Source organism: Panthera tigris, chromosome F3, assembly GCF_018350195.1.
Source record: "Panthera tigris isolate Pti1 chromosome F3, P.tigris_Pti1_mat1.1, whole genome shotgun sequence".
Classification (NCBI taxonomy): Eukaryota; Metazoa; Chordata; class Mammalia; order Carnivora; family Felidae; genus Panthera; species Panthera tigris.
The window spans coordinates 17273181-17300167 of record NC_056678.1 but is presented as its reverse complement, the minus strand read 5'-3'; the positions used below and the strand labels follow the sequence as shown (position 1 = coordinate 17300167).

At 48.3% G+C, this 26987-nt stretch overlaps 2 protein-coding genes and 1 long non-coding RNA gene across 3 annotated transcripts in view; 1 reads left to right on the top strand and 2 right to left on the bottom strand.

Moving 5' to 3' along the window:
- TNN (tenascin N) overlaps positions 1 to 12247 on the bottom strand; it is a 54831-nt gene extending 42584 nt beyond the window's left edge. The window contains exons 1-5 of the mRNA XM_042976039.1: positions 11757 to 12247; positions 9878 to 10252; positions 9064 to 9327; positions 5522 to 5707; positions 4191 to 4280 (exon numbers count right to left, since the gene is read on the bottom strand). Of these exons, the coding sequence (XP_042831973.1) occupies positions 4191 to 4280; positions 5522 to 5707; positions 9064 to 9327; positions 9878 to 10252; positions 11757 to 12162 (1321 nt within the window). The 5' untranslated portion in view covers positions 12163 to 12247. The remainder of the gene's footprint in view (positions 1 to 4190; positions 4281 to 5521; positions 5708 to 9063; positions 9328 to 9877; positions 10253 to 11756) is intronic.
- Positions 10181 to 12006, top strand: LOC122235814. Its single transcript, XR_006213872.1, has 3 exons — positions 10181 to 10269; positions 10887 to 11018; positions 11824 to 12006. It is a non-coding gene; the product is annotated as an uncharacterized LOC122235814 (long non-coding RNA).
- Positions 12248 to 22223: 9976 nt separating the features above from the next.
- LOC102971601 (60S ribosomal protein L7) lies at positions 22224 to 23041 on the bottom strand. Its single transcript, XM_015538287.2, has one exon. It carries the CDS (start codon positions 23027 to 23029, stop codon positions 22283 to 22285), a length of 747 nt encoding a protein of 248 aa, XP_015393773.2. The 5' UTR covers positions 23030 to 23041; the 3' UTR covers positions 22224 to 22282.
- Between the last annotated feature and the right edge of the window lie 3946 nt (positions 23042 to 26987).

Below are 26987 nucleotides of genomic sequence, written 5' to 3'. Positions count from 1 at the left end.
ATAAATCTAAGGATGGGAACCAGATGCCACGACACAGAAGCAGGAGGACAGCCCTGGTGTTGGGACCCCGATGGGAGGCCACACTCCTGCTCCAGCTTAGCAGTACCAAAGCCTCCCTCTCTGCCAAGAAGGGATGTGAGGATCATAAGCAGTTTTTTCATGGAACAAAGTCCTCCAGCAGCTGCAGACGCTGGCTGAGTCATAGATGAGTCATGGTGGGAGCCTCAGTGAGGAGACTGGCTCTCCCACCCAGCCCCCAACTCCCTGCCCACCTACTGGATGCTAGCAGCCCTGATGGGACCTTTCTCAGGGTCGTGCAAGGTCAGAGAGATTTAAGACAAGACTGGGTAGACAGACTTTTAAGTTGCATGTGTTAGAATAAAGAGGAGCCCCACTCCAGAAGATCTAATCTACAAAACTAAGTATACAGAAGCAGCTAATTAAGAGCTCTAGGCACAGCAGGAAAGTTTATTCCACTTTATAATGAGATTCACCACCGGTTTGGGTAGGACATGGCTGTCCTCAGTCTGTGCTGGAACACCAACCTCATGTGTCCCTGCCCAGCCCATGGCCACAGGCATTAGGAACAGCTTTTTCCATTCACAATGGCTACTTCTGAATCATCCCTTTGGCATAGTGGAAAATGGCACTGCCAGAATCTAAAATCTATGGGCATATGAGCTTGGGGGCAAAGATGGGGGAAAGGGCCTACGCCCCTAGTTTGATAGTGAGTTCCTGGAAGGTGAGGCTTTCCTCCCGACTACCGTGGCCATGCGTCCCAGGATCTTGTTTTCTCAAGCCTCCCCTACTGCCTTCACTGTGGCAATAAAATTATTCCACAAGCATTACTTGTAGAGAATGTGCCACAGATGAATTCCTTTTCCTGCTCTCCTCTAGCTTTGCTTCTGGAAAGGTGGTGATTTGACCTCAAGCAAACCTAAGTTCAAATGCCATTCACTGGTTCACCCTGACTCTCCTAAATTCTGTAGTCTTCCATTTTCTCGCCTGTAAAATGGGAATAATAATGTTTACAATGCTATTATAAGGACTAAAGGTAATGTTTATCAAGCCCTGCAGCACCTAGAATAACAGTGGGTATTCAAATGACAAAAATCATTATTTTTCAGCCACCGGGTGTGCATGGGTGGCTGTGTGAGGCAGGAGCTCTGAATGTTGGCAGGAGTTCATCTTGAAACATGAAGGAATTTAAGAAGGCAAGTTTTAGGGCTGGGCCATTTCAAACAGAGCAGTGTGTTTGGAAAGCAGTAAAAAGTGAACAAGATCCTCAGTGAAGCAAAATTGTTATTTCATAGCATCATCAAAGGGAAAAGTTCGAAGAAAACTGTTAACACGTGAATATGCCAGGCTGTATGTTCCACTGCGCGTGGCAGCTTGTGAAATTACAACAAAGCAAGCAGTCCTTTGTTCCGTACCCACCATTGCAAAACGCATGCATCGGAGAAGTTATTAAGACTCATAATGATGTGAAAAAGAGGGACTTTAAACTTATTTAGTCTAACCTTTCATTTGACAGATGGAGAAACTGAGGACAAAGGGACAGCATCGCCTCCCAGTTAGTGGCCTGCTCGTCTTGTCACGTGACGTGAGGTGGCTGTGGAGGGTCCGGCAGAGAAGTCAGGGACACTCGCCGCTGAAGATGCTGGCCTGGCTGGTGTCTGCTACTCTGAAGTTGACCTGCTTCTGAAGCCTGGCCTTTGTGGGAGACGCTTCAGTGCACTCCGAGTGTCTTAACAGGGTGAGGATTTTCAATTGACCCCTTCCCTTTCGTGGATTAGTTCCACCGAGTGACTTGTTAAATGGAAAATACCTGAACTGTGTCATTTCCTCCCTGCGCACGGCTATGCTGTTCTTACATTCCAGGGTCTTCTTCTAGCTCATGAAATGCAAAACATTTTTTTCCCCTTAAATTAATGAACAGTCTAGCCAGGTTTGAGAGTGTTTCCTGACCTCAGACATTATTGCCTCTTTTTTTTTTTATGTTCATAGGGCACATGACACACATTTATTTGCTATCCAATAAAATATCCCATCCTGCGTTTAGAATATAATTGACAATAAAAACACTTCTTGAGTGTTCACATTCTAGTTGGGATAATATACTTGAAAGGTTAACCATCAATTCAAGGCCATGTGTGATTAAATGCTCCAAAAACTCAGAGGCAAAAATGGCTGCTATTTAATGTGGTCCTACAAGGCCTCAGTGGAGAGGCTAAGGTTGGAGCTGGGTCTGGAAGGATGAGTGATCTTATTGCTATGAGTCCCTGAAGGGCAAGGACCAGGACTTTCCAGCTGTGGAAGTATCTAAAGGGACCACGTCTCTAGTGCCCAGCTCTACTCTGCAATTCGTGTTTGTTGAATCAACTGATGGCTTGTATCAATTGAATTCCCCACTGAATTAATGGATAGCTAGAGATAACCGTGGAGGGCTTCCTAGGCTGGGGTAACTACATGAACAAATCCATCATGATGTAGAGATAAGCTTTCTGTGTTAAGAAACCCTAAGAACAGTCCAGCAGCAAGAAGGCTTCCCGTTCAGAAGTGGTAAGAACAACGACCCAGTTTGGTTGGGTCCCTTGAGGCCAAGATAGAAGGGTTTCTGCATTATCCTAAGGCAATGAGGAGTCACAGAAAGTTTTCTAGTTAGGAGGTAAAAAGTATAAGGATTAACCAGAAACAATGGGTGAAAAGGTGAAAGTGGGATGCCCTTTAGTTTTGTGTCCACCCAAGAGGAACCCATCCTGGGTTCAAATCCCAGCTCTGTCATTTCTTGGCTGGGCGATCCTACACTTAGCTTCTCAGTTCTTGTGGTTTTTCATATGTGACTTAGAAACAATAATAGGACCTACCACATGGCCACAGGGAGAACTAAATGAGACAATTTTCCGGAAGTAATTGTTAGTATAATGCCTGATGCATCGTGGGCTCTCAAGTAATTCAGAGCTGACAAGAAAGCCCCTGGAAACAAGGACCTCCTTGCCATTTCCCAGCCCCTACAAGTTTTCCACAAGTCCACCATTCGGGCCAGCTCCACAGTCTGTACTGTGTAGTTCATAAATTAGGTTCTATCTTCTCCTTCACAACTGGCCGACTAGAACTTTCACACTACTGATATGCAATCTGTTAGGCAACCGAAATAGCGAACTCAATTCTTGCACCATCTCACCAGCCCGACCAGCTCCTGCCAGGACTGCACTGAAAAGAACTAAAACACTTTTCAGGGAAGTCTCAGAATTCAAAAATCCCTTCTTGGCCAGCTTCAAGGATCAGCCTTCCCCAAGTGGCATTAGACTCCAGCTCACCGGTTCCCAACGTGGGCTGGCAGAACCACAGCTTTGCAGGAAACGCACCATTTCATATGGACTCAAGCCTCAGCTAAAAACTGAAAATTACGTGGACTATCTTGCATGTATGACTACAAGGATTGCAAATTCTTTTATGATTAATAAATCACAAACTTAGTGTCAAATGTTACTGATTTATAACGTTTGTCATTATCTGTTATCTCGATCCACAGATGCTAAATATACCACTACTCCCATGTGAGGGCCTTTAACATCTTTTGACATTTTTAAAAATATTTTTTAATGCTTATTTTTGAGAGAGAGAGAGAGAGAGAGCAGGGGAGGGACAGAGAGAGAGGGAGACACAGAATCCGAAGCAGGATCCAGGCTCAGAGCCCGATGAAGGGCTTGAACCCACAAACTGCGAGGTCATGACCTGAGCCGAAGTCGGACGCTTAACCGACTGAGCCACCCAGGCGCCCTTCTTTCGACATTTTAAAGCAGAGTGAGTGAGTGTGATCATCAGGAAAAAACACAGGAATGACAAGAAAAAAATTTTAGAACAACTTTCTTTGGTAATACGGAGTCGTGTGTCTAAGTCCAAGATAATGAATAAAATAACCCAGTGATTAAAGCTAATGAAATAAGCAGAAAGGTGTCAGAAATGGCCTTTCCCCTGGACTCCAAGATCCTGGGGGAGATTTTCAACAGTAAGAAACATTTCAAATAGAAGTGTTTACTTCCCTTCCCCTGCCCCACAAAATAGATGTCAGTACACAAAGAGACTCTCTCTACATCCCAGGGTTTTTATCTGGGGAGGAGTCAGCCAAGAAAAACATCAGGAAGAAAACCTGAGAAATGTTCACAGTGCCTCCAAATAGCTCCTACCTGTGCGGCCATTCAGGAGAATCGGCTTGCCCTCCAGTTCTCCTTTCATGGGGATGACAGTGATCCTATACTCTGTTCCGGGCTGTAGACCTGCAAACAAGCAGCCAGTGCGCGATGAGTTCCGGCTCCAGAACCTCGCCCCCAGCCCTGCTCTCCCCCAGGGTCTCTCTTGTGAGGGAGCTGAGGGGCTATGCTCCTCACCTGAAGGCTAATCTAAGGCAGAGAAAGGGCGGCAGGACCAGTGGGATACGAGGCGTCGTCGAAAGACTTATGGGGGAGCAGGGGGCCAGAGCGGATGAGGGCCTGATGGAGCTCCTTCCTTGGGCCACCAAGCACAGATCTCCCAGTTTTATTTACAGCCCGAGTGTTTTTCTGCCCCCAGCAATCCTTTTCCCTCAAAAGTTTCTTTTCTAATTAGCCTCATTGTATTCCATTATTTTCTTCTTTGCTCTGCCTTTTGCTGTTGTTGTTGCTTGTTATTTCTCTGTAGCAGCAAATCTGAATGACTGTTGTTCACAGCACCGGCACCGATATCCAGACTGAGGCAAAGTGCAGACAAATAGAGGCACGTGTGATACACACCCACTGTTCTCCGCTCTACAAATGCTGGGAACCTCAAAGATGTCCTTTCAAGATGCAACTCACAGAGCGGACAGCAGAATGAGGCCCCAGAGGAGAACTGAACCACAGAGCTAAGAAGCCTCAGGGCCCCCTCCACTGCATAGGCCACTTCCAAGGGTATTCACACGGGTATTCATGATTGTGTATTATTTTCCCTAAAGAGAGCCCTGAGAATTCTATAAGCTTCAGGAGCCACAAAACATGATCCAGCCCTGAAGGTCCCATTTCCTTAGCAACCATCAGATTTTCAGCACTCAGCAGATTCACTTGGTCAGTTGGGACAGGACATCCCCACCCAGGCCTCCCAGTATGACTCCCCATGCACCATGCCAAACAACCCAGTCTCTCTCTCTCATTCTCTCTCTCTCTCTCTCTCTCTCTCTCTCTCTCACACACACACACACACACACACACACACACACACACACAGAGCTCTTCCAAAAGGAACATCTGTGCCACTATATCCACCCTGAAACACAGGCAGTTTTCAAGAGCACATCGGGCCTATGATCTGTTGACCAGGTGCTCTGAGATTCCAGTCAGCTCTGGGATGCTGGAGCACAGTCTGCAGGCCTACAGAATGGGCTCACATCTTGTAGTTTCCAGGGTCAGAGTTCAAGTGATTCCTAGGGCCCCAGGACCCTCTGTGCACACTGTCCCCACCTTGGCATCCATGGCGAACATCTCACATGCCCAGGGTTGGCTCTTACCAGTGATGTCATATCGGCTCTTGGGGTCACCACTCCTGGGCACGGTGACCTCAGCCACCTCCTGCCCTGTCAGAGGGCCATACTGAAGCTTGTAGTAGTCCACCTCGGTCGGGGGGTTCTCCCACTCCACATCCAGGGAGCTCTCAGTCTCCTCTGTCACCCACGCGGTGCCAAGCACAGCCGGATCTAGGGCAGGGGTCAAGGAAGGCAGGAGAAAGCAGTGAAGAGCAGAGGTCCAGCAGGTCTGTAACAGGCCATTGGCTCCCAGGTCAGTGCCCTTTCTTGACACGTTGAGAACGTGCTTCAGCCCAGGACACAGTCCTTAACAGGTGTCTCAAGACTACCAAAGTAGCAAATAAACTATTGGTCCTCACATTATCCATGGAGGGAAGACTATCTTCTGGGAAAGCCTCCTGTCTCCCATCCCTTCCCATCAGATGCCAGGCTGCCCCCCTGCCCAAGCTGCTGTGGGCCAAGTCCTGGGCCACACCTCTCCAACCAGCCATCCAAACCTCCAGAACCTCCAGATCTCGGATCCAACCAGTCATCCAAACCACCAGGCCCTGGGGGCAGACTTCTCTGAATGAAACACCCCCTTTAGCAGAAGTGACTCAAGAATCACAGAAGGGTCCCTCAAAGACTGCACCCCAGCATGAGGCACTCAGGCCCTCCCATGTAAAGTGTGGGAAACGCGTTTGAAATTTTAAAATTTTCTCGTCCTCTGTCTCCCAAATTATAGCTCCTTCCTCACCTCTCAGATTCTCCTATGAGGACTAACGCTAAGCCAAACTATATAGTAGTTTGGTGAACTTTAACTTGGTCCTTCTGAGGATCCTTCTTGCACTTTCTACCACAGTTTAGACCTGGCACCCTCAGCTGCCCAACCTGTCCAGCCTGCAAAGGAGAGTTATTGGGCCCATTTGTTCACAGCAAGTATTAATGGCTCAATGTTTCCCCCCTCCCCTAAGAAAACAATGGAATTATAATGATGAATACAAAAGAATGGATTCCTGGTGTGGCTCCAAGGGAAGAACTTTTGAGTGGCAGCTGGGGAGGGGACCCATTCTCTGGGAGCACTTTGCATTCCAAAGGCTGTATCCCAGGTGGATGTGGTCTGACCTGAAGTCTGGAACAGGGAAGACAAGCCCCTAGACTCCCCAGCCTTGCCCTTCTCCTCGGTCACATGCCCACCTTCACCACCTTGGCAGTGCTCCCACCTAGGCCTACTGACCACTTGTCGAGGACATGGGACAGAGAATCTGTGCATCAGGAAGGGGGTGAACATGGTGTTCTCAAGGTCCCTCAGCTCTGAATGTTCCTGTTTCACTGTTATGAACAAAGAAGCTCACAGAACCTTTTCTCTGAAGAATTTCTTCCCACCTACTGGCTTCTACCTGCCAGCCTCCAGGCTCTTCCTTCGAAGGTGGGAATTCCTTGAGGGAACAGGTCAAGACGTGAGTAACGGAAGTGACTCAAGAATCACAGAAGGGTCCTACTCAGCTCACAAATGAAAAAGCGGAGACTTAATGAAAATATTCAAGATTATTTTGGGGATAAGTATCTCTCAGACTGAGGCTCCCCTGAGGAGCAAATAAGAATGGGTTTAATATGAATCAGATTAGACAGAAAGACAAGCTTCGCACTTACAAGATTTTACAAGTCCCTAGAGCAGAAGCCAAGAGGGGTTACTAAGACTTTCAGAACAGATGTCTCTCCTCTTCATTGGGAAGCTTGGGGCACTGGCCTGTCTGAAGGCAGAGGCAGCCACAGACAAAAACGGGAGAAAGAGAAAAGCAGCCCAGCAGTGGGGGGCTGGCCTGGTTCTCACTGGGTTGGCTTGGGTGTGCTCCCATTGAACATAAATGGTTGCACAGAACATCAACATCAGACAAGCCACTGTGTGGCCATGACAGATCAAGACAAAACAGGACCATTCTGTGATCGTGTCTGAACACTGACAAAAATGTGAACAATGGTCCAAACCACAAAAACGACTAAATATTCTCTCTCCTGATATGAGTGACTACCCTTTCTTTATTGATGATGGCTTTAGCCTCCCTCTAGTCTGTTCTTCCTAGATAAGGTTCACTAAGTTACCATAGAATTAACTCCCCTTCCCAACAGCATGCAAGCCAAAACAAACCCCTGCTGGCTTTGACTTCCCCCAAATCACCTAAATACAAGTCCCAATTGTATCCCAGTCCTTTCTAAAGCTCTTACAGAGATGCTCACAGCCGCTGCAGTGAGCTGTCCCACCCCCAACAGTCAATAAACCCAACCTGCTCAACTCCAGAAGTATTCCAAGGGGTCTATGGCTGGAGGGGGGTGACAAAAGCAATTGCAAATTGTGCTCCCAGGAGGACAGGTCCTTCATGGCCTTTTCCAACATAGAGCCATCCCTATCTCCACCGCCAAACAGGATAGGCAACTGAAATGTTTCTGCAGAGACATGTGCCCCAAACCCCATCCATCCAGGTCTTCCTGGATCTTTCCCCAGGAGTTTAGCAAAGGGTGGAGGCAGATGATTTTTATTAGCATCCAAAACACTACGCCTGGTACATAGTAGATGTTCAGTAAAACATGATGAGTGCATATATGGATCAGACTCACTCAAATAATAGGTTTCTCCAAGTCCTTGAAGATCTAAGAACTTTCACAAGAAAACAAGAAATTCTAAATAGTAAGCAGTGATGTCTGTCCTTCCAAACACTGTGGTAACATTAGGTGGTGTGCTGGAACCTCTGTCCCTCCAGATCCATCCTCTATCCTCCTGTCTCCCAGATTATGACCTCTATGAATTGTGTTAGTCAGATTCTCTTGCCCTCTGGATTCTAGTTAAGTTCAGCCAGTGAGTCACCAGGAGATCAGAGGGCAGGATAGAGAGTTCAGGCAACTGTTCTCCTCCCCTTCCCTCCCTCCCTTCCTTCTCCTTCCCTCCAGGTGGACTGCCTGCATCTCTACCCAAAGCACCTCCTCAGGCAGCCCTCTCCCACAGCTCTTTTTGGGTTCCAGTACCAACCTCCATCCCTGACCCTTCAGAATGAGGCGGTCCCCACTGATGCCAGGCCTATGGTGTTTCGCCAGCCAAATCCTACCCAAGCCTCTTCGCTAGCTGTCTTCAATTACACTGTTTGTTCTCTATCTTTCCTGCTAAGATAAATCTGATGCAGGGGGCTTCAGCAAATCTTCACCCATCCCAGCTTGAACTTGCTGAATGGCTTCAAAGGCTCAACAAGGGCTTGGGTGTGCAGATGTGCTCCTTGGCTGCTTGTGTGTGGTGCAGGGCAATCAGACCTTACTATTCTCAGGGGGGCAGAGAAGTGCCCTTGAGCCCCAACCCAGCAGGCTCTATCACTGACTTGGAGGAGCAGAGAGAGGGGAGCAAGAACTGCGATTTTTCTCCAGAAACTAGGATTGCAGCAGCTATGCTTTTCAACCCCAAATCAGGGCAATGTTCTGAGTAGTTGAAGGGTATTTGCAAGGATGATGGAAGAAAGCATTTAAAATGGGGCCTTTCCTGGGAAACCTGGCCGCTTCCTCACCCGTGGTGGCAAGCAGATGCTGTGGGCGGCTGGAAACCTCCTTCTTCACGTTGCGCAGGGTAACCATGTACTTGGTGCCAGGCAACAAACCAAGGATCTCATAGCTGTGCTGCTCCTTCGGCACTTGGATCTGCTTCCCAGAGAGCTCCTCTCCCAGGGGGTAGTAGCTGAGGAGGTAGTGGTCCACCTCGCTGGCCGGCTCCCAGCTCACCAGCAGGGAATCCTCCGTGCTCTTGAGCAGCTGCAGGCCCTGGGGGGCCACCACTGTATGCAGAACAGGAACAGGTGTGCAGAGGGTGAAGCAAGCGAGGGGAGGGGGAATGCATAGCCAATGTGTATTCACTGAGCACCTACTATACACTGAACACCGTGGTGGCAGGCATGAGAGCACAAAGAAGCCGTGCTGAGCACCCCTCTGGACACCCCTCCCCACACACCCGCCGGAAGTTACGTGAGGGGGAGTTCACCCTGATCCGGTCATCAGCAGACACACACAGACACACACAGACACACACACACACACACACACACACACACACACACACACACACAGCACCATCAGATCACCTAAGATCAGTGGTCCCGCAACCTAGAACTTATTAATGCCCACCCCAGGGCCCCACCCCAGGCCTGCCGAATCAGACACGCAGGCCGAGCCAGCAATCTGTGTTTAATAAGCCCTCTGGGGGCTCTGGCGTGCGTGGGCTGGACGTCGAGTTCCCCCCCCCCCCTCCCCGGAGCACCAAGTGTAACAGGGTCTGAGGGTGCCCGCCCCCAGCAGGGAAAGGAGAGAGTCAGGCGTCGGCGCTCTCACCCTGGGCGCAGTCCGGGCCGCTGAAGCCCTCCTCGCAGTAACACTCGCCCGTGTCGCAGAAGCCGTGGCCGCTGCAGTCGCCGGGGCAGCGGCGCTCGCTGCAGTCCTCGGACGTGAAGTCCTCGTGGCACCGGCACGCGCCGCGCACGCACACGCCGTGGCCGCTGCAGTTCTCGGGGCAGGCGGGGTAGGCGCAGTCGACGCCCACGTAGGGCGCGTCGCACTCGCAGCGGCCGTCCACGCAGCGCCCGTGGCCGCTGCACGCCCCGGGGCAGGCGGGCCGCTCGCATGCGGCGCCCTCCCAGCCTTGCTCGCAGCGGCAGCCGCAGGTCTCGGGGGAGAAGGTCCCGTGGCCGCTGCAGTGGCCGTTGGCACCTGCCGGCGAGAGGAAGGTAGGCTGGAGGGGGTGCGGGCCGGCGAGCGGGCCTCTCCCTTCCCTGGAGCTCCGGTAAGAGCGGGCTGGTGGGCCCTGGGCACTGTCTTTGAAGGAGGGCAGGGCCCCTGCAGAAGACTGGGGTCCGCCCTTTCCGCCCCCTCTCCCCCCCCGACCGGCCGGACTCTGACCTGTGACATTCACAAACTGTGCCCTCCTTTTATGCCCCAAAGCCACGGGAAGTCCCCTTCCCCTCCCCTTCTCATCCAAGTGCTCAGGTGAATTCGGGTTCCCTCTGCTCTAAACGGCAGTAATTACTTAGGACGTTTAAGAATGGAGGTGCGTTCACGTCCCCAGCCTGCGCGTCCTCGCGCCAGCGCAGAAGCTCGTCTTGTCTTGGCTGGAGGTTGCTGGACCTAGCAAGGCCGGGTCCTTGGGAGATGAGCCCAAACTGAATCCTGGCAAAGGGGGCCTCCAGAAGCTACAAACCGGCCGCGTCTCACTACGGGGGTGAGGGGCGGGAGAAGGGATCACCCAGGCTCCCCTCTCTGACCCCAGGCAGCAAGAGGCAGTTGGAGGCCCTGGCCCTTCAACAGCCCGGCTCCTGCTGCTCAGAACACCCTCTCTCCTTCCTAGAAACTTTGGACGTGCAGGCTCCTCGGCGGCAATCCCGTGCTGTTTCATTCACGGCAGTGTCCCTGGTGCCTAGTTCTGTGTCTGGTACACAGGAGGCGCTCTCAACGGTAGCACTTCCTCCAGCCTGAACAGGTACGCCAACATACCACTGGATACTCGGATCAGCTTTTGTAATTATCAGCTATGGGCCAGGGAACTTATGTACGGCATCTAGAGTCCTCAGAACTAGACTAGTGGATAGAGTTTTCCTAACTGGGCAGTTTAGAAAACTTCAGGAACTGACCCAGAGTCACACAACTAAAAAGCAGCGAAACCCATCTGTACCCAGTCCTGTCTAGCTCCAAGGCTGACTGTCCTTCCTGTCTTTCCCACTGCTTCCCCTTCCAGTAGAGATTGGATCCACAGGTCAAACAACACCCAGAAGTGTAAACTCAGGAGTCCAGACTCCCTTTCAGGGTTGCCGGTCCCTCAGCACCTGGGTAGCTCAGTTGGTTAAGGGAGCGACTTTGGCTCGGGTCATAATCTCACAGTTTGTGGGTTCAAGCCCCTCGTCGGGCTCTGTGCTGGCAGCTCGGAGCCTGGAGCCTGCTTCGGATGCTGGGTCTCCCTCTCTCTCTGCCCCTCCCCCGCTCACACTCTGTCTCTCAGAAATGAATAAACGTTAAAGATTTTTTCTACAAAGAGTTGCTGGTCCCTCTCTACTGAGGCTCGCAGATGCTTCCTGGAGCTAGTGTCGAAGATGAGACCCCCACCCCACCCTTAGAAAACCCAGAGGGAGGTGGGAGCACACCAGACTCCCACAGGACACCTGGCATGTGGAAGGCGCCCGTTAGTTGTTTGTTGAATGAATACCAGATGGTAAAAGCTCACCGGCAACTCCTCGGCAGCAGCGCTGAACATCACACCGCTCCTTCACCTCTGCCATCTCTTCCTCCAGCTTCTTCACTCGGGCCAGGAGGGCTTGGACGCTACCTGCCAGCTCACAGTCCTTCTGTGGCGTCTGCAGGCGGATGTTGTGCCTGAAGATGATGTTCTGTTCCTCGGCCTCCCCTGAGGCCAGGAGTGAGGCCCCATCGTCACTAAGGGGCTGGGGGTCAGTCTCGACCTGGACCAGAGCGGACTTGGGCACATCAATCTTATAGGTGTGGCTGACAGTAACCTGTGGCTCCTTGTCCCTGCAGCCCTGAGGCTCGAGGGTGGCCGGGGCTGAGGCCACCAAAAGCACAGAGCCAAAGAGGAGCCCCAGGGGGAAGCAGAACATCCCCCGGAGACCCATCCTTGGGGAGACAGGGAGCAGATCCTCTCGGAGACCTGTATCCAGAAAAGATGCAAACGAAAGCCATGAAGATTTGCTGGTGGAAATTGCCCTTCATAGTGGATTCGAAGAGTCCACAGGAAGCTGAGAACCCAGCAGAACTACATCCTATATCTCCTGAGGATCCAAACTAAATTTTGTGTTCTTTCTCCTGCTTCCTGTCTTTGCTTACACCGTTCACTCCCTGGGAGACCCTCCTCTTCACCTCTAAGTCAATACTCACCTGACGGATAGTGACAAGGAAAACAATTGCGACCAGGCTTTGATCTCCCCATCCCTGATCTAAACCACACACTGAGTAATACCCTCCCCATTAACACCACCTACAGAACAGCCGCACCTAGAGAGCATGCTGTGTGCCAGGCGCTGTCCTAAATGTTCTGCGTTGATTACCTTATTCGAGCCTCACAACAATGCTTCGCGGAATATACTATTACTATCCCATTTTGCAGATACAGAAACTGAGACTCAGCTCCCTAAAGTGACTTGCCCACAGGCAAACAGCCAAGATGGCCGAATTTGAATCCAGAGACCATGCTCATCCCCACTTTGTCATGCTGCTTTGCACACGTGAGGAAACCAAGGTTCAAGGGACTGAGCAAGTTGTCCCAGGTGCCACAGCTAGGAAGGGCAGAGCCTGTCCTCAGACCCTAGGCCAGGGTCCTGCTCACCACCTCTGCCTGCGAGCCAGCAAAAGATGAGAGCTTCTAATACAAATAATTCTTCCATGAAGCCTTCTCTCATGCCCCCCCCCCCCCATCTCACTCCAGCTGGAAACTACTAGCTCTCCTGCTGAGCATTCGGAGAAATGTATTGGCTCCTCTGTGAGTCTCTTCACGGTCTACCTTGTGTTACAGTTACTCTTGTATGCAGTTTGTCTCCCCATGAGGCTGTCAGCCTCTTAAGGACAGGACCCAAGGCTGGTCCCTCCCGGAGCCCTCCCAAGGCAGGAGCAAAGAGCCACCCAAGCCAAGGGGTTCAGTCACCCTCAAATCCATGCTCAGTGGCCTGGTTTGTCAGTCAGGCCAGGCCACCCTGGCAGGAGCAGGCAATTAGGTTTCGCCGCTAGTTTGGCCCCCAGGAGGTGTGAGCCTTCCTCCATGAGTGTGCAGAAGGACCCCTGTCTCTAGCTCCTATCCAGGATGGCACGTTCTTGACCACTATCAGACCGAGGCTGGACAGACACAGGAGACCTAGCCAGTGCCTCACATTCACTCAGGGGCGCTCACTCACCAGAACACCTCTCAGCTGGGCTGTCACGAAACCTTTGCTAGAAACCGAGCTGCAGGGCTGCCTCTGACCAATGGGCTTCTGTGACCAACTCATGACTCGTAAGCGTTTGTACCGAGACTGAAGTCAGGAAGCCTTGTCCTTTCCTGGAGGTGATGTCCCAGTCAAGCCCAGGCTCCCCCTCCCCATTATAAGAGGCAGTGACAATGTGCTGGAAAAACAAATCAGGTCCTAGGTGTGTAGCCTCGCGAAGGCTCCTTATCCTCCTGTTACCATCATCCTCTGGTAAAGTGGGAATGATAACACCTGCTTCCCGCATTGTATGTGGAGAGCGCTTCGCGCCATGCCAAGCACACGGTAAGTGCTCAATAAATGAGGTTTGGGTTTTAATCAACTACTGAGTATGACTTCCTTTTCTTTCTCATCTTTTCTATCGTGAAGGGTGATATCTATCCTGAAAAGAGCATGCAACAAAAATGGTGTCATTTTTAGTGAATTGTTACAAAGGCAACAGCCAGGGAACCACCACCCAGCTTAAGACCTAGAACGTCGCGAGCCTCCAGAAGCCCCCCACAGGCCCTCATCTGATCCTGCCTCTTTTCCCTATCAGTAGTCAGAGTCAACCATCCAAAGAGTTGACCTGGGCAGGTAACTCTGTTGGTCAGAAAAGGAAGAAAGCCTCGTTGAGCCAAATTCTCATACTTTGTATGAGTCATCTTTTCTAAGAGTCCTCATTTATTTAGTATGAAGAAGTGGAGAATGAAGGTCCCTGGCAGCATTATTATTAGAAGTGACAATAAAAACATTACAAGAATACTATATGTTATTTGTCACGTTGCTGCTTTGTGCCAGGCATTGGCCAGGTGCATTAATCCTCATAATTAAACTCCACAGCTGCTAAATAAGGTCAGGGCCAGTCTGCCTACCCTGGGTGAGGAGCCAGATGTGAAAGGCAAAGTCACTTACCGGGGGGTGTCCAACTAGTAAGTGGCCCAGTCGGGATTCAACACGAGGTCCATCTGATTGCAAGCCTGCACTTGCTCTATCAACATTCTGACGCTAATAACACGTGAGCTCAGGATGTACCTTCCCTATGCAATTCCCTCCTTTGGCCTGACACCCTGTGTGTTGGTCCCAAGGGACGTGCTACCACTCTGAACTAAACAGAGCAGCCCCAAAGGAGAGTTCTTCTTCATATCACCCCTTAACCCCCCTCACTCCTTCTTGGCTCTTCCTATAATCCAAAGCATGCGTTATTGCTAATCATAATCATCGTAGCTCACCTTTTCTGAGCACTTACTATGTCCCAGGAACTGGACTCAACACCCTGCAGACATAATGGTCAGTGGGACATTTCTTGTTGGCGTGGGATTTGGACAGTGGGTGGTAAGTGCCCACACATTTTTGTTTAAATTTTTTATGTTCATTTTTGAGAGAGAGAGAGGGTGTGCACAGGTGAGGGGCAGAGAGAGCAGGAGACACAGAATCCGAAGCAGGCTCCAGCCTCTGAGTTGTCAGCACAGAGCCCGGCACGGGGCTCAAACTCACAAACCGTGAGATCATGATCTTAGCAGAAGTCAGATGCTTTACCAGCTGAGCCACCCAGACACCCCAGTGCCCACACATTTTAAAGAGAGACATTCTATTGGAGCTCTTCTGCAGGCAGGTTGGTCTGAATAGGAGGTAGAGGGCAAAAAGACCAGCGCCTGCCCCTTGCCCAGAGGAATTCAGAGGTGGGGGGTTGCCTAGAACAGCCTGCATAGCAGAGATTGGAGGGAAGCTACGGTGGGAGAGACCTGCACCCCAGACTTTGGGGAGACAAGACTATGTTAAGTCCTGCCGTAGGTCATAGTCCTGTGTAAATCTATGCAACTTACTATGGGGTCAGAGCTGAGGGGCAGCCCCCTGGCTCAGCAGGAGTATGCTTCCCCAGCGGACAAACCACAGGAGGAGGTTCCCAGGAGGTAGAATGAAGATTGTCTAAAAAACCCAGGACAGAGTTGCACAAGAGGGAGCTGACGGAGCCAGCACTGGGAGCAGCTGCCACAAGGGCATGGGAAGGAGCTACGATGGCTCTAGGTAAAAATCCCTTTTCCCTTCTCTCTGACTCCCCTCCCTGCTGGTGACCTGGAGAAGCCAGAAACAGCCCAGCAAGCTGGGGGAGGCAGTGGAGGAAGGAAGCCACCAGGCTCACCACCTGCCCCCTGGTGTGTCTGTGGACTCAGGCCCAAGCTGGGTGAAAAGAAAACATGTGGCCTGGATAGGAGATCGAAGCTCTCATATTGGACGGACCTGCCCTTCACAAAAGGGTTTTCTTCCAATACCAAAAGTAACCAGAAAAGCTCTGGAATCTGCTTGAGATTTTTATCAGAGGATGGGGTGGGGGAGGTGAGGAGGGCCAGGAGAGCAAGTCGGAAGGCAGGTATTGGATAAAAATAATAATATTTCAAGGGGTGCCTGGGTGGCTCAGTTAAGCGTCAGATTCTTGGTTTCGGTTCAGATCGAGATCTCTCAGTTTGTGAGTTCGAGCCCCACATTGGGCTCTGCACTGGCAGCACAGAGCCTGCTGGGATTCTTTCTGTCTCTCCCTCTCTCTCTGCCCCTCCCCTGCTCGTGCTTGCTCACTCACTCTCTCTCTCTCTCTCAATAAGCAAAAACTCAAAAAAGATACGATATTTCACAATTGCTATCTTCAGAAGTTCAACCCAATGGTAGCACAGTTACACGCATAGCTGTGTGTTCACTCCCCGAAATGGGGACCGAGGCTCAGGGACATCAAGCAATGTGCCCTTGATTATGCAGCAGAAGTGCAAGGCTGCAGATTCAAACCGGTCTACACAGTGTCCACTAACTGAGCTTAAGCCCTGAGCACCTCTGTCACCCCCAATAACCACACACGTTGATCTCAAAGCAACTTCTTTGAATGGAGTTTTCGCTGTCCCAGATCCCCTTCCCAGGCAACAGTGGAGCTAGAAAAGCAGACTGAGACTTCTCTGCCCACTCCTGCCATCCAAACCCCTCCCCCACCCCGTGGCTCACTATTTTCTGAGACGCAAATGGAGCGCAGATGGGTTTTTGAAGAAGTTCTGCACGAATGCAAAACAGCTACAGACTCTTGCCATAAACCGCAGCAAGGCTGTGCAAAGCCCAGTCTCACTGTGTTTGTTTTGGGAAGCCTGGAATATGAGAAACCCCAGAAGCCCTTGTATGAGCCCTCCGTGTCGCCCGTCCTTCTGCCGCCTGTCGCTTGTAACAAGATGTCCTCGCTAATTGCAGCCTCTTGGATTCCCCCAGTTGAGCTCAGATTTCCCTGGGCAGGGTGATTGTTGGAAAGAAGATGGGAGGGAGGGATCTGCGACCTAGCACTTCTGTCAAGTGTAATGAGCGAGAGGAGAAGCCTGCTGTCTTTCCTTCCAGCACGTGGCAGGAGAGACTTGCCTTGTGTAAGAGCAGAAGGAAGGGATGACCTCACCAAGGCTGCTAGCATGCACAGCCGACCACAGACAGAGCTCCGTCAGAGTGGGGAGGGGGCGGACAGGGCAGCAAATGTCACCAAGGAAAATGCAGGATAAGTTTCCGAATGGGGATGATTTTTCTGTTGAGGAATCATTTGGTAAATGCTGTAGGAATGTCTGAGATAAAGGGGGTTTACATGCGTGGAATGTGCCTGCAGGAAACCACGGGAAACCAGGTGTCCACAAGAATCAGTCTCATTGACTCCAATCTCGTCTTTAATTCTGGCTGCAGAAGGGGTGGGAGGGGTGTGGGGAAGTGGCAGGCAGAGACATATTAAGACTCAAGACAAATGCTGCCTGGCATTGCTTTTTCGAGAAAGGCTCTTTAAGGAGTGTGCTGCTACCATCAGCTGGATGGACAGTCCTGGTTCTGCCCTGAAAGACACACTGATGTCACAGGGCTCTACATCTGTGCTCTATTCATTCTCTCTTGATGACCACATCCACCCTTGTGACTTCAATTTCCAACCAAACACAGATAGCTCCAAAATCTATATGTGAGTTCCTCAGCCGGATATCCTTGTAAATCTCGGGCATGGTAGTGACCATGAATGTGTTGATTCCCTCTGTATTTTCAGCACAATCCTGACGAAGGTAATATTTTGTGTATCAAGTAGTAATCCGCTCCTAGGTTTTTTGTGTATGGGTTTATTAGATGGTGGTGACTGCCAAGTACTTTATAAATATTATTCTCACTTAGTCCTCAAAATCCTGGGAGTCAGTTGATACCATTCTTTGTAACACATGTTCAGAGAGGTTAACTAGCTTGCCCAAGGGCACAGAGCTAATAAGCAGCAGAGCTGAGATCAAACACCAGGTCTGTCCACTCTCCCTATGTTCTTCATCTTTCTACTATATGTACTGCCCGCCCCTCAAAAAAATCCAGTGAGAAGAATACCAAATGTGAAAAATAAACCAATGTCCTCTTGCCTATCATATTTAAGAGAGGGGTTCTTATGCTAGAAAGAAAGAAAGAAAGAAAGAAAGAAAGAAAGAAAGAAAGAAAGAAAGAAAGAGAAAAAGAAAGAAAGAAAGAAAGAAAGAAAGAGAAAGAGAAAGAAAGAGAAAGAGAGAAAGAGAGAAAGAAAGAGAGAAAGAAAGAGAGAAAGAAAGAAAGAAAAAAGAAAGAAAAGAGAAGAGAAGAGAAGAGAAGAGAAGAGAAGAGAAGAGAAGAGAAAAGAGGAAGAGAAGAGAAGAGAAAAGACGAGACGAGACTCAGGGCTTACCAGGTGCTCATTTCAAAATGAACTGCCCAGTAACTAAATCCTATGCCTGCACTCCCTCTGAGCAGTGCCAAGGATGATCTCCTAGAAGAACAATTCGTTTTCCCCCCACAAGGAGGTTAAATCATGATCACTTCTCATGAAATTCTGGAGAACTTCCTTCCCAAGAAACACAAAGCAGACCAAGACTTCTGTCTGTAGGTGCAGATGTCAACCAAGGCTTGGCCAGAGGAGAAGGATGGACCCTCAGTCCCAGATGGTCCTCTCCTATCCTAAGGCTGATGGTCTCCATGTTACCTCATTTTCTCCAAAGAAGCACACACATCCTGGTCGGAAATAAAATATACAACTTACAACGAAGAGAGTGGCAGCCAATTTCTAGCCACCATTACAGATCTTTCTACTTAAATTCAGGGCTTTCTTTGGTTCCCTTATTACCTCATCCTGCTTTTACAATTAACCACAAGCAAATGAGAGCACTGCTTTGGGTTTTAGAAAAATCGTATCATCCATTTCCAGTAGAGTCACTTAAAAAGATATTCTGTCCCCAAATGACAGGGTGGACATCATTGAACCATGAAGGAAAGTGAAAGAGATGGTGGCTAGGGATACACTGATGTCACAAATGTCACCTGGCATTTGTTACTCCTTCCCCAAACTCTCTTGGGCATATTCTGCCAGTGATCTACAACCTGGACCTTGGGTGACCCCAAGGTCTTCTGACCCAGTACTCAGTCCAGGAGAGCAAGTTCTTGGGTACCTGGCTCAACTCGTCCTCAGCCTACCGATTTCACCTCTGGATCTTTTTCTCTTTTAGTAATGTGAGCATGTGAGATGCACAAGACAGTACTCTTTCGGCTAGATCATACTACAGACAAACCAAATACATGTAAACACTTATTTCGAGGCCCTGTGACCCTGAACCCTCTGCAGAGGTATTCTATACAGGATAGAAGACACCAAGTGTGGGTGAGAATGAAAAATTGGTTTCATGGGATAAGGCTTAATATGGTGGCATTTCAGGCATCATTAGGTGCGCCCACTCCTCCGGGTCAGTGGACCACAACCAGCGAGTGCCCAAGAAGTCCTTGTAGATGACTCTCACTGCCACACAAGACCTCTTTTCCTGAAGAGCTCTTTCCACCAAATCTTCCCATACACCACAAGCTAGAAAAGCTGACACACGGTGTCTCTGATTCAGCTTCAACATTCAATCACCTTTTCACAGGTGGTCACAAGCTGCTGTGGTTGTTTTATTCCATCAACCGAATATTAGTCTACCTTATGGGAGCTCAAATGGCTGGTGACAATGGCAGTTACCACTTTCTAAGCTCTTATGATGTGCCAGGCTCTGTGCTAAGCTCTTCTAAAGCTTTTTCTGAGCATCAGGCAAAGGCAAAGATGTCCGTTGACACCATGGGAATGAATTCCTTCCTCATATAAAGCCCTTCCTTTTACTTTCACTGGAATGCACAGGCTCGTGCATAGTAAGAAGATAAAATGGGCACAAGGGCATAAATTCGGAGACCTGCCTCCCCCACATCCAACCATACACCCAGTCTCCAGAATGCCTAAGCATCATGTTAGACACACAGGTGTAGGGGGCTTCACATGACAAACTCTGTTTCAGCTGAATGATAATGAAGAGAGGCGTATGATGAAAATATTGTTTTTCCTATCTTTGGTTTAACGTGTGGTTTTCCACAGATGGAAATAATTTTAAAGTTCCAGCCTTCTTCCAAAGAGGGTGAGTTCCATCCGCACGCTCTGGGTCTCTCCTTGAGACCAACAGCACTTATTCAGACAGTGGCTGGTTGACGTTAACAGCAAGTCTACTGTGGTGAGACCCTGCAAAGCCTATTCGGGGATCAGGCTTGAGATCTTAGCATCACCAGCTTGCTGACTGGTGGCCCTAGATGCTGCTACAGAACCTAAACCATGATCTCATATCTGTATCCAGATCCTATAGGAGCCAAGGCTCTGGAATGAGTGGTGGATGGACAAGAGTTTCCACTGGATCTGGGCATGATTTCTACAGGCCCCTTCTCAGGAGCAGACCTCAGTCTACCCTATATTTCAAACCACAGAACGGTGCTGGAATAGAAACCAGAAGCCACAAGACGATCTGAAGTCATCCTGTGTAATTTTCCCTCCTTTAGCAGTCAGCTGCAGCCACAAATTTGGGGACACAGCAGGATTCAAAGTTGCATGAAAGAATGTCTGGTTTGGGAGAGCAGGGGAGTACCCCTAGGAAAAAAAATGGTAACTGATGTTAATACTTTCTGTTTCTTCCGGAGATAGTCTCCCAGCATTGTCACCTTGACTCTGAGTCTCCAACAAACATCTAAATGCCAAAAAACACCAATTCTTCCCATGCAGATCCTGTGCTTCGGCAGCCACCTGTCTATGGCCGTGGCTAAGCACATGTCACCTGCTACCTCAGTGGTACTCTGGCTCCTGGAGGAGCCTATGGGCATTAGGCACTGTGGCTAACCTACTTTGTTATTTTTATGTTAGGATTTGTTCTTTTTTATTTATTTTTTTTTTTCCAACGTTTTTTATTTTATTTTTGGGACAGAGAGAGACAGAGCATGAACGGGGGAGGGGCAGAGAGAGAGGGAGACACAGAATCGGAAACAGGCTCCAGGCTCTGAGCCATCAGCCCAGAGCCTGACGCGGGGCTCGAACTCACGGACCACGAGATCGTGACCTGGCTGAAGTCGGACGCTCAACCGACTGCGCCACCCAGGCGCCCCAGGATTTGTTCTTTTTTAAATGCTCATGTCAGCAACTCCAGTTTTGTGTTTTTAGGTGACTGTTCTCACTCATTCCTTCTCCATTTCCTCAGGTCTCTCCTGACCACAAAAATAAATAAATAGGTACATAAATAAAAAGACCCCCGAGAACTAGTCCAGCACATAGTTTCTTGAAATGCTTTAATATGGGTGTTCTCAAGGCATTTCAAGGGTCATGGCATGGGAATTTGGGGGAAAGTTATAAATAAGAAATAAAACCTATAAAATAAGAAATAAATACAAATAAGAAATAAAACCTATAAAATTAAATGTTTGAAAAAACTTCAAAGCTCTTAAGTGCATTTGCAAACATCATCTTACTTGGCATATCCAAATTTCAAAAAAAGGGGAATGTTAGGACAGTTTCCTGATCACATCGAAAATGAAAGCTTTGTTTCAGGATTTTATTAAAAAGTGAGATGTAAGAAAACTTACCAAACAATGAAGGCTTTGACATTGTAATAAAGAAAAAAAAAAAAAAGCCCGCAAAGAAACAAGAGATGAGGAGGCCACGAAAAACTTAAAGGAAATATCGTATGTAAAAATTTGTTACTCCAGGCAGAAATTCCCCTACAACACAGACTGCAAGTGGCCAGGTAGGAAGGTGATTGTATTCAGTCCCCGTCGGGTATCCAGTATACTGCTGACTAAGGACACGTTACTTGGGTCCTGGCAAATATTTCCTAATTAGGTTTAGGCAATGACATTGCCTAGGATTTTCAGCTCAGGAGCTCATGCCCAGCTGGCCATCACCCTCCCACTCACAGGTAAAGCCCTCAGGACCTCTTACCTCAGAGGCTGCTGGGCACCACTTCCAACACTTCCCCCAGGGACTGGGCCCCTCGGGCTGCAGAGCTTGGTGCTTCTCTGTCCCTCCTTCTCTCCCCTCCTCAGCTTCCCTCCCTGGATTTAAATCCCATCCAGGCCAGAGGAGGAGCCAATGGGGACTCCTGGGTGTTTCCCTGTCTTCCCGGCAGTGACTCGGTTAAGAGATAATGAGCAATTCCTTCTTATTCTAACTAGGGAAGAAAAAACGTACACATTTCCCCCTTCTTTTTTACATCCGTCACACAGCAACTAAAAATACTGGTGACTGTTTCCATTTAAGTAGATCCAGAAAAAGGTTATTAAAAGAGTTTGCATGTCTCCTGGCCAGGAGCTGGCTCTTTGGATTTGCAAGAGATTTTCTAAAGTCTCTCTTTTTTTTCTGTTTCAAGCAACATGGGACTTAATTGCCTACCGTTTTTTTTTTTTTTTTTAATTTGAAAGTAGTCCTTTATTAACTGACCAGATTACAAAAATAATCATGGTGGATACCTTAGTTCATTCTTCTAATAAGCCTATTGATCTGGTCTTCCCTGTTGCCAGCATCTCCACCTTCTACAAAATGGGTGGTCTTCTTCTTCATTCCCCCTCGTGGAGAAGATAACTTGAAGGGCCATAAAAAGTTGTTTGCTTCTTTGAAACATTTTCCAACAGTGTAGATCTCATGAATCAGATCCTCCATGCAGATGATGCCATATTTACCAAGAGATCGAGCGATCAATGTGTTATCTGTCAGGGCAATTCGCTTCTTGTTGATTTTGCCATAACCACGCTTGTAGATCAATTCATTCACTGACTTCAGGTTTGGGTACCCCCATGCGATATATGGTTCCACAATCCTTAGCATGTTAACTGAAGCCTTGTTGAGCTTAACAAAGGTGCCGTTGAAGATCTGGCGAAGGCGAAGAAGCTGCAACACCTTTCGAACCTTTGGGCTCACACCATTGATACCTCGGATCCTGATGACAAATGCCAATTTGGGTTCTGCAGGTACGTAGAAGTTGCCAGCTTTTCTTGCCATTCTAGCCATTCGAATCTCAGTTCTGTACATCTGCCTGTATTCCTTGTGGTAATGCTTAGCTTTTTCATAAATAAGCTTCCTCCTTGCCTTTCGAAGCATTTTTTGGGCAAATTTCTTTCTCAGACGCTTGATCTTCAACTCTGCGAAATTCCTTCGCTTTTTCTTGAGAGTTTCTGGCACAGCAGGAACCTTCTTTTTCTTCTCTTCTGCACCCTCCATGGTTCCAGCCGGAAAAAGAGCGCCTACCATTTTTTAAAATAGGAGAAGACCCTTGGCATAGGAAGAAATGAGCAGAGACCCTCAGGGACAAATCCCTCTGCCAACCTCTAGCCTCCTCCCGCCATCAGTTTGCAGCTCTGAGTGGCAGGGCTCTGAGGACACCGAGAGCAAGAATAGCAGATCTAGGGCATTCTACTCCAATGCCCCCCTGTCCCACCCCTTCCCAGAGCCTCCTATACACAAGTCACAGGAGAGCCCCATCACCAGGAAAGCACCGTGGGTGCCCTTTGGTGCTGCCCTTCCTTTTTTGCCATCGGATGGACAGACCTTAATTCTTTCCATGAAACAGAATTATTCCAATGGGTCACTGCTGACACTCAGTGTTCCTTCTGCCCTCCACCCCACCTCTGCCCTGCCTGAAGTAGGTTCCAGAGTGCAGAACTATAATGCATTGGAAGGAGTCCATATGCTTCAACTTAGCAATGTAGGCATTGAATGTTGTTGGAAGGGAAGAAGGACCGAAGAGATGGGGGGTGGAGGAGTTGCCCCAGAAGCATGAAGGTGCATCCAGAGCCAGATTGCTGTATCTGAAGTTTGTGTCTGCTACTTGCAAGTGACCTTTGACCTAACCTCGCCGTGCCTCAGGTTACTCATCTCTAGAAGAATAATGTGATTACGGTAAGGATTAAAGGAGCTCGTACATGTAAAGAAATTCGGGGAGGGGCCCACATGGCAGAGAAGTGGGGGGATCCGAAGTTCCCTCATCTCTCAAACAAAGCGGTGTTGAAACCAAAGGACTTTGAACCCCAAGAGTCCAGGAAGCAAAGAGAGTCGCTTCCAGGGACCCACCTGGACAACCTGGTGGGCCATAGGTGTGTGATTATGAACTGGAGGAGAGAAAACAAATGGAGGGGAGGGATCCCTTTCTGCGGAGAGACAAAGGGAAGAGAAAGAGGCTGGGGAAGCATAGGACTGTATCTGGATAAGAGAAAAACCATGAACTGGAACAGAGAAAGATCCAAAATCCAACTGTCGGGCTTTCTCCAGACTGGGGCTGGCTGCCCGGATTGTACACCTGGGGAGGAGGGGAGCCAGCCCCGGGCTCAGTGGCTAGGTCAGGGGCGCAGTCCAGAGTGGGAGAGAGCGATCCCCTCCCTGGAGTGCTGTGGGACAGGACAAAGCCTGCCTGCACCTGCCAGCCAGGGACCACATATCGGATGGCACGGGGAGTCACTCCCCCAGTACCGGTGCGCGGAGGGAGAATTTGAATCCCAGCCCAGCACCAGGCACCAGAGTCAGGGGAGCGAGACAAAGTGCCTCGTTTGCACCGTGGCACAGTGAGCACAGCTCGAACAGAGTAGCTTGGGACACCAGTCCGTGGAGGAGAGACTGGGGTGTCGCCATTTTTCTCCCCATCACCACCGAGGTGAGGCTTCAGGGAACAGTCAACAGGGCGCACAGTGGAGGTGGGACCTGCCTGCACCAAACCACACCCCTGCACACCTGGTAACTGCGTATCTACTAGAACGGGATAGACAACCAGACAGCCCTTCCTCCAGACCTGCACTGCTGCATTGCCTGATTTAATTCTCGGACAGTTCTAATTATGTAGATATATTCTTCCTTTTCTCCTTCTTATCTCTTCCCTCTTCTAGTCTAGTTACTCTGATTGTTGGTTTGTTTAAGCAGACATATTTAATCCATACTCCTGATACCTGTTCTACACCTCCTTCTTTATTTTCCTTACTTTCTCTCTCTCTGGATTAATTAAGCCATATAGTTTCTCTGTCTGGACAACTTTATCTTCTTTTCTTTTTCCCCTCCTCCTTCTTTATTTTCCCTTCTCTGTCTCTGGATTAAGTCGTATAGTTTCTCTGCCTGGTCGATTTTTATTTTTTCTTTTTCCCCCGCCCCTGTCATTTCTCTCTTTGTATGGGATAGGCCTCTTCCATCAGCAATGTTTCCACCCTGTTGTTTACTTGTAGCTGGTGTTCTGGTTTTTTGTTTTTGTTTTATTTGTCTGTGTATTTGCATGTTTTTGTTTTCTGTTTGTTTTTTGGTTGTTTGTTTTCCTTTCCAGGGCTACTTCAACAAACAAATCAAAGCACAGCTGGTGGAGGGTCCAAAACATCACTAGGAGTAGGGAGATAAATTAACCAAAGTCACAAGAGAGAGCAAATAACACTCCCCAAAAAACACCTCCTGAAGGGCCAGGCCCTGGACAGTGAATGGCCCCTCTTTAATACAGTAGTGCTTGCAGGTTTAGGGCACATAACAAGCTTTTAAAACACATAAGGGACAGAAAACTAGGCAAAATGATGAAACAGAAGAATTCTCCTCAAAAGAAATTCCAGGAAGAAATGACAGCTAAAGAATTGATCAAAACAGATATAAACAATATAACTGAAAAATAATTTAGAATAATCATCATAAGATTAATTGCTGGGCTTGAAAAAAGCATAGAAGACAGCAGAATCTATTGCTGCAGAGATCAAGGAACTAAAAAATAATGATGAATTAAAAATTCTATAAATTGGATGAAAAATAAACTAGAAGCAGTCACAGTGAGGACTGAAGAGGTAGAGGGATAAGTGAAATAGAAGAGAAAATTATGGAAAAAGAGGAAGCTGAGAAAAAGAGATATAAAAAAAATTCTGGATCACGAGGGGAGAATTAGAGAACTAAGTGAATCAATGAAACGGAATAATATCCATATCGTAGGAGTTCCAGAAGAAGAAGAGAGAGAAAGGGGCTGAAGGTATATGTGAACAAATCATAGCTGAGAACCTCCCCAATCTGGAGAAGGAAACAGACATTGAAATCCAGGAGGCACAGAGAACTCCCTTCAGACGTAACTTAATCGATCTTCTGCACAACATACCATAGTGAAACTGGAAAAATACAAAGATAAAGAGAGAATTCTGAAAGCAGTTGGGAAAAACAGGGCTTAACATACAAGGGTAGATACATATGGATAGTAGCAACCTATCTACTGAAACTTGGCAGGCCAGAAAGGAGTGGCAGGAAATTTTCAATGTGATGAACAGGAAAAATATGCAGCCAAGAATCCTTTATCCAGCAAGCCTGTCATTCAGAATAGAAGGAGAGATAAATGTTTTCCCAAACAAACAACTACTGAAGGACTTCATCACCACTAAACCAGCCCTACAAGAGATCCTAAGGGGGACTCTGTGAGTGAAATGTTGCAAGGACCAAAAAGGACCAGAGACATCACTACAAGTATGAAACCTACAGATAACACAATGAGGCTAAACCCATATCTTTCAATAATAACACTGAATGTAAATGGACTAAATGCACCAATAAAAAGACATAGGGTATCAGAATGGATAAAAAAAACAAGACCCATCTATTTGCTGTCTACAAGAGACTCATTTTAGACCTGAGGACACCTTCATATTGAAAGTAAAGGGATAGAGAACAATCTATCATGTTACTGGAAGTCAAAAGAAAGCTGGAGTAGCCATACTTATGTCAGACAAACTAGATTTTAAACTAAAGGCTGTAACAAGAGATGAAGAAGGACATTACACCATAATTACAGGGTCTATCCATCAAGAAGAGCTAACAATTATAAATTTCTATGCACTGAATTCAGAAGCACCCAAATATATAAAACAATTACAAACATAAGCAATCTTACTGGTAAGAATGTGGTAATTGCAGAGGACTTTAATACTCCACTTACAACAATGGACAGATCATCTAGACAGAAAATCAATAAACAATGGCCCTGAATGGTACACTGGACCAGATGGACTTGACATGTATTTAGAGCTTTTCATCCTGAAGCAGCATAAATATACATTCTTCTCAAGTGCACATGGAACATTCTCCAAGATAAATCACATACTGGGCCACAAAACAGCCCTCAGTAAATATAAAAGAATTGAAATCATACCACACACACTTTCAGATCACAATGCTATGAAACTTG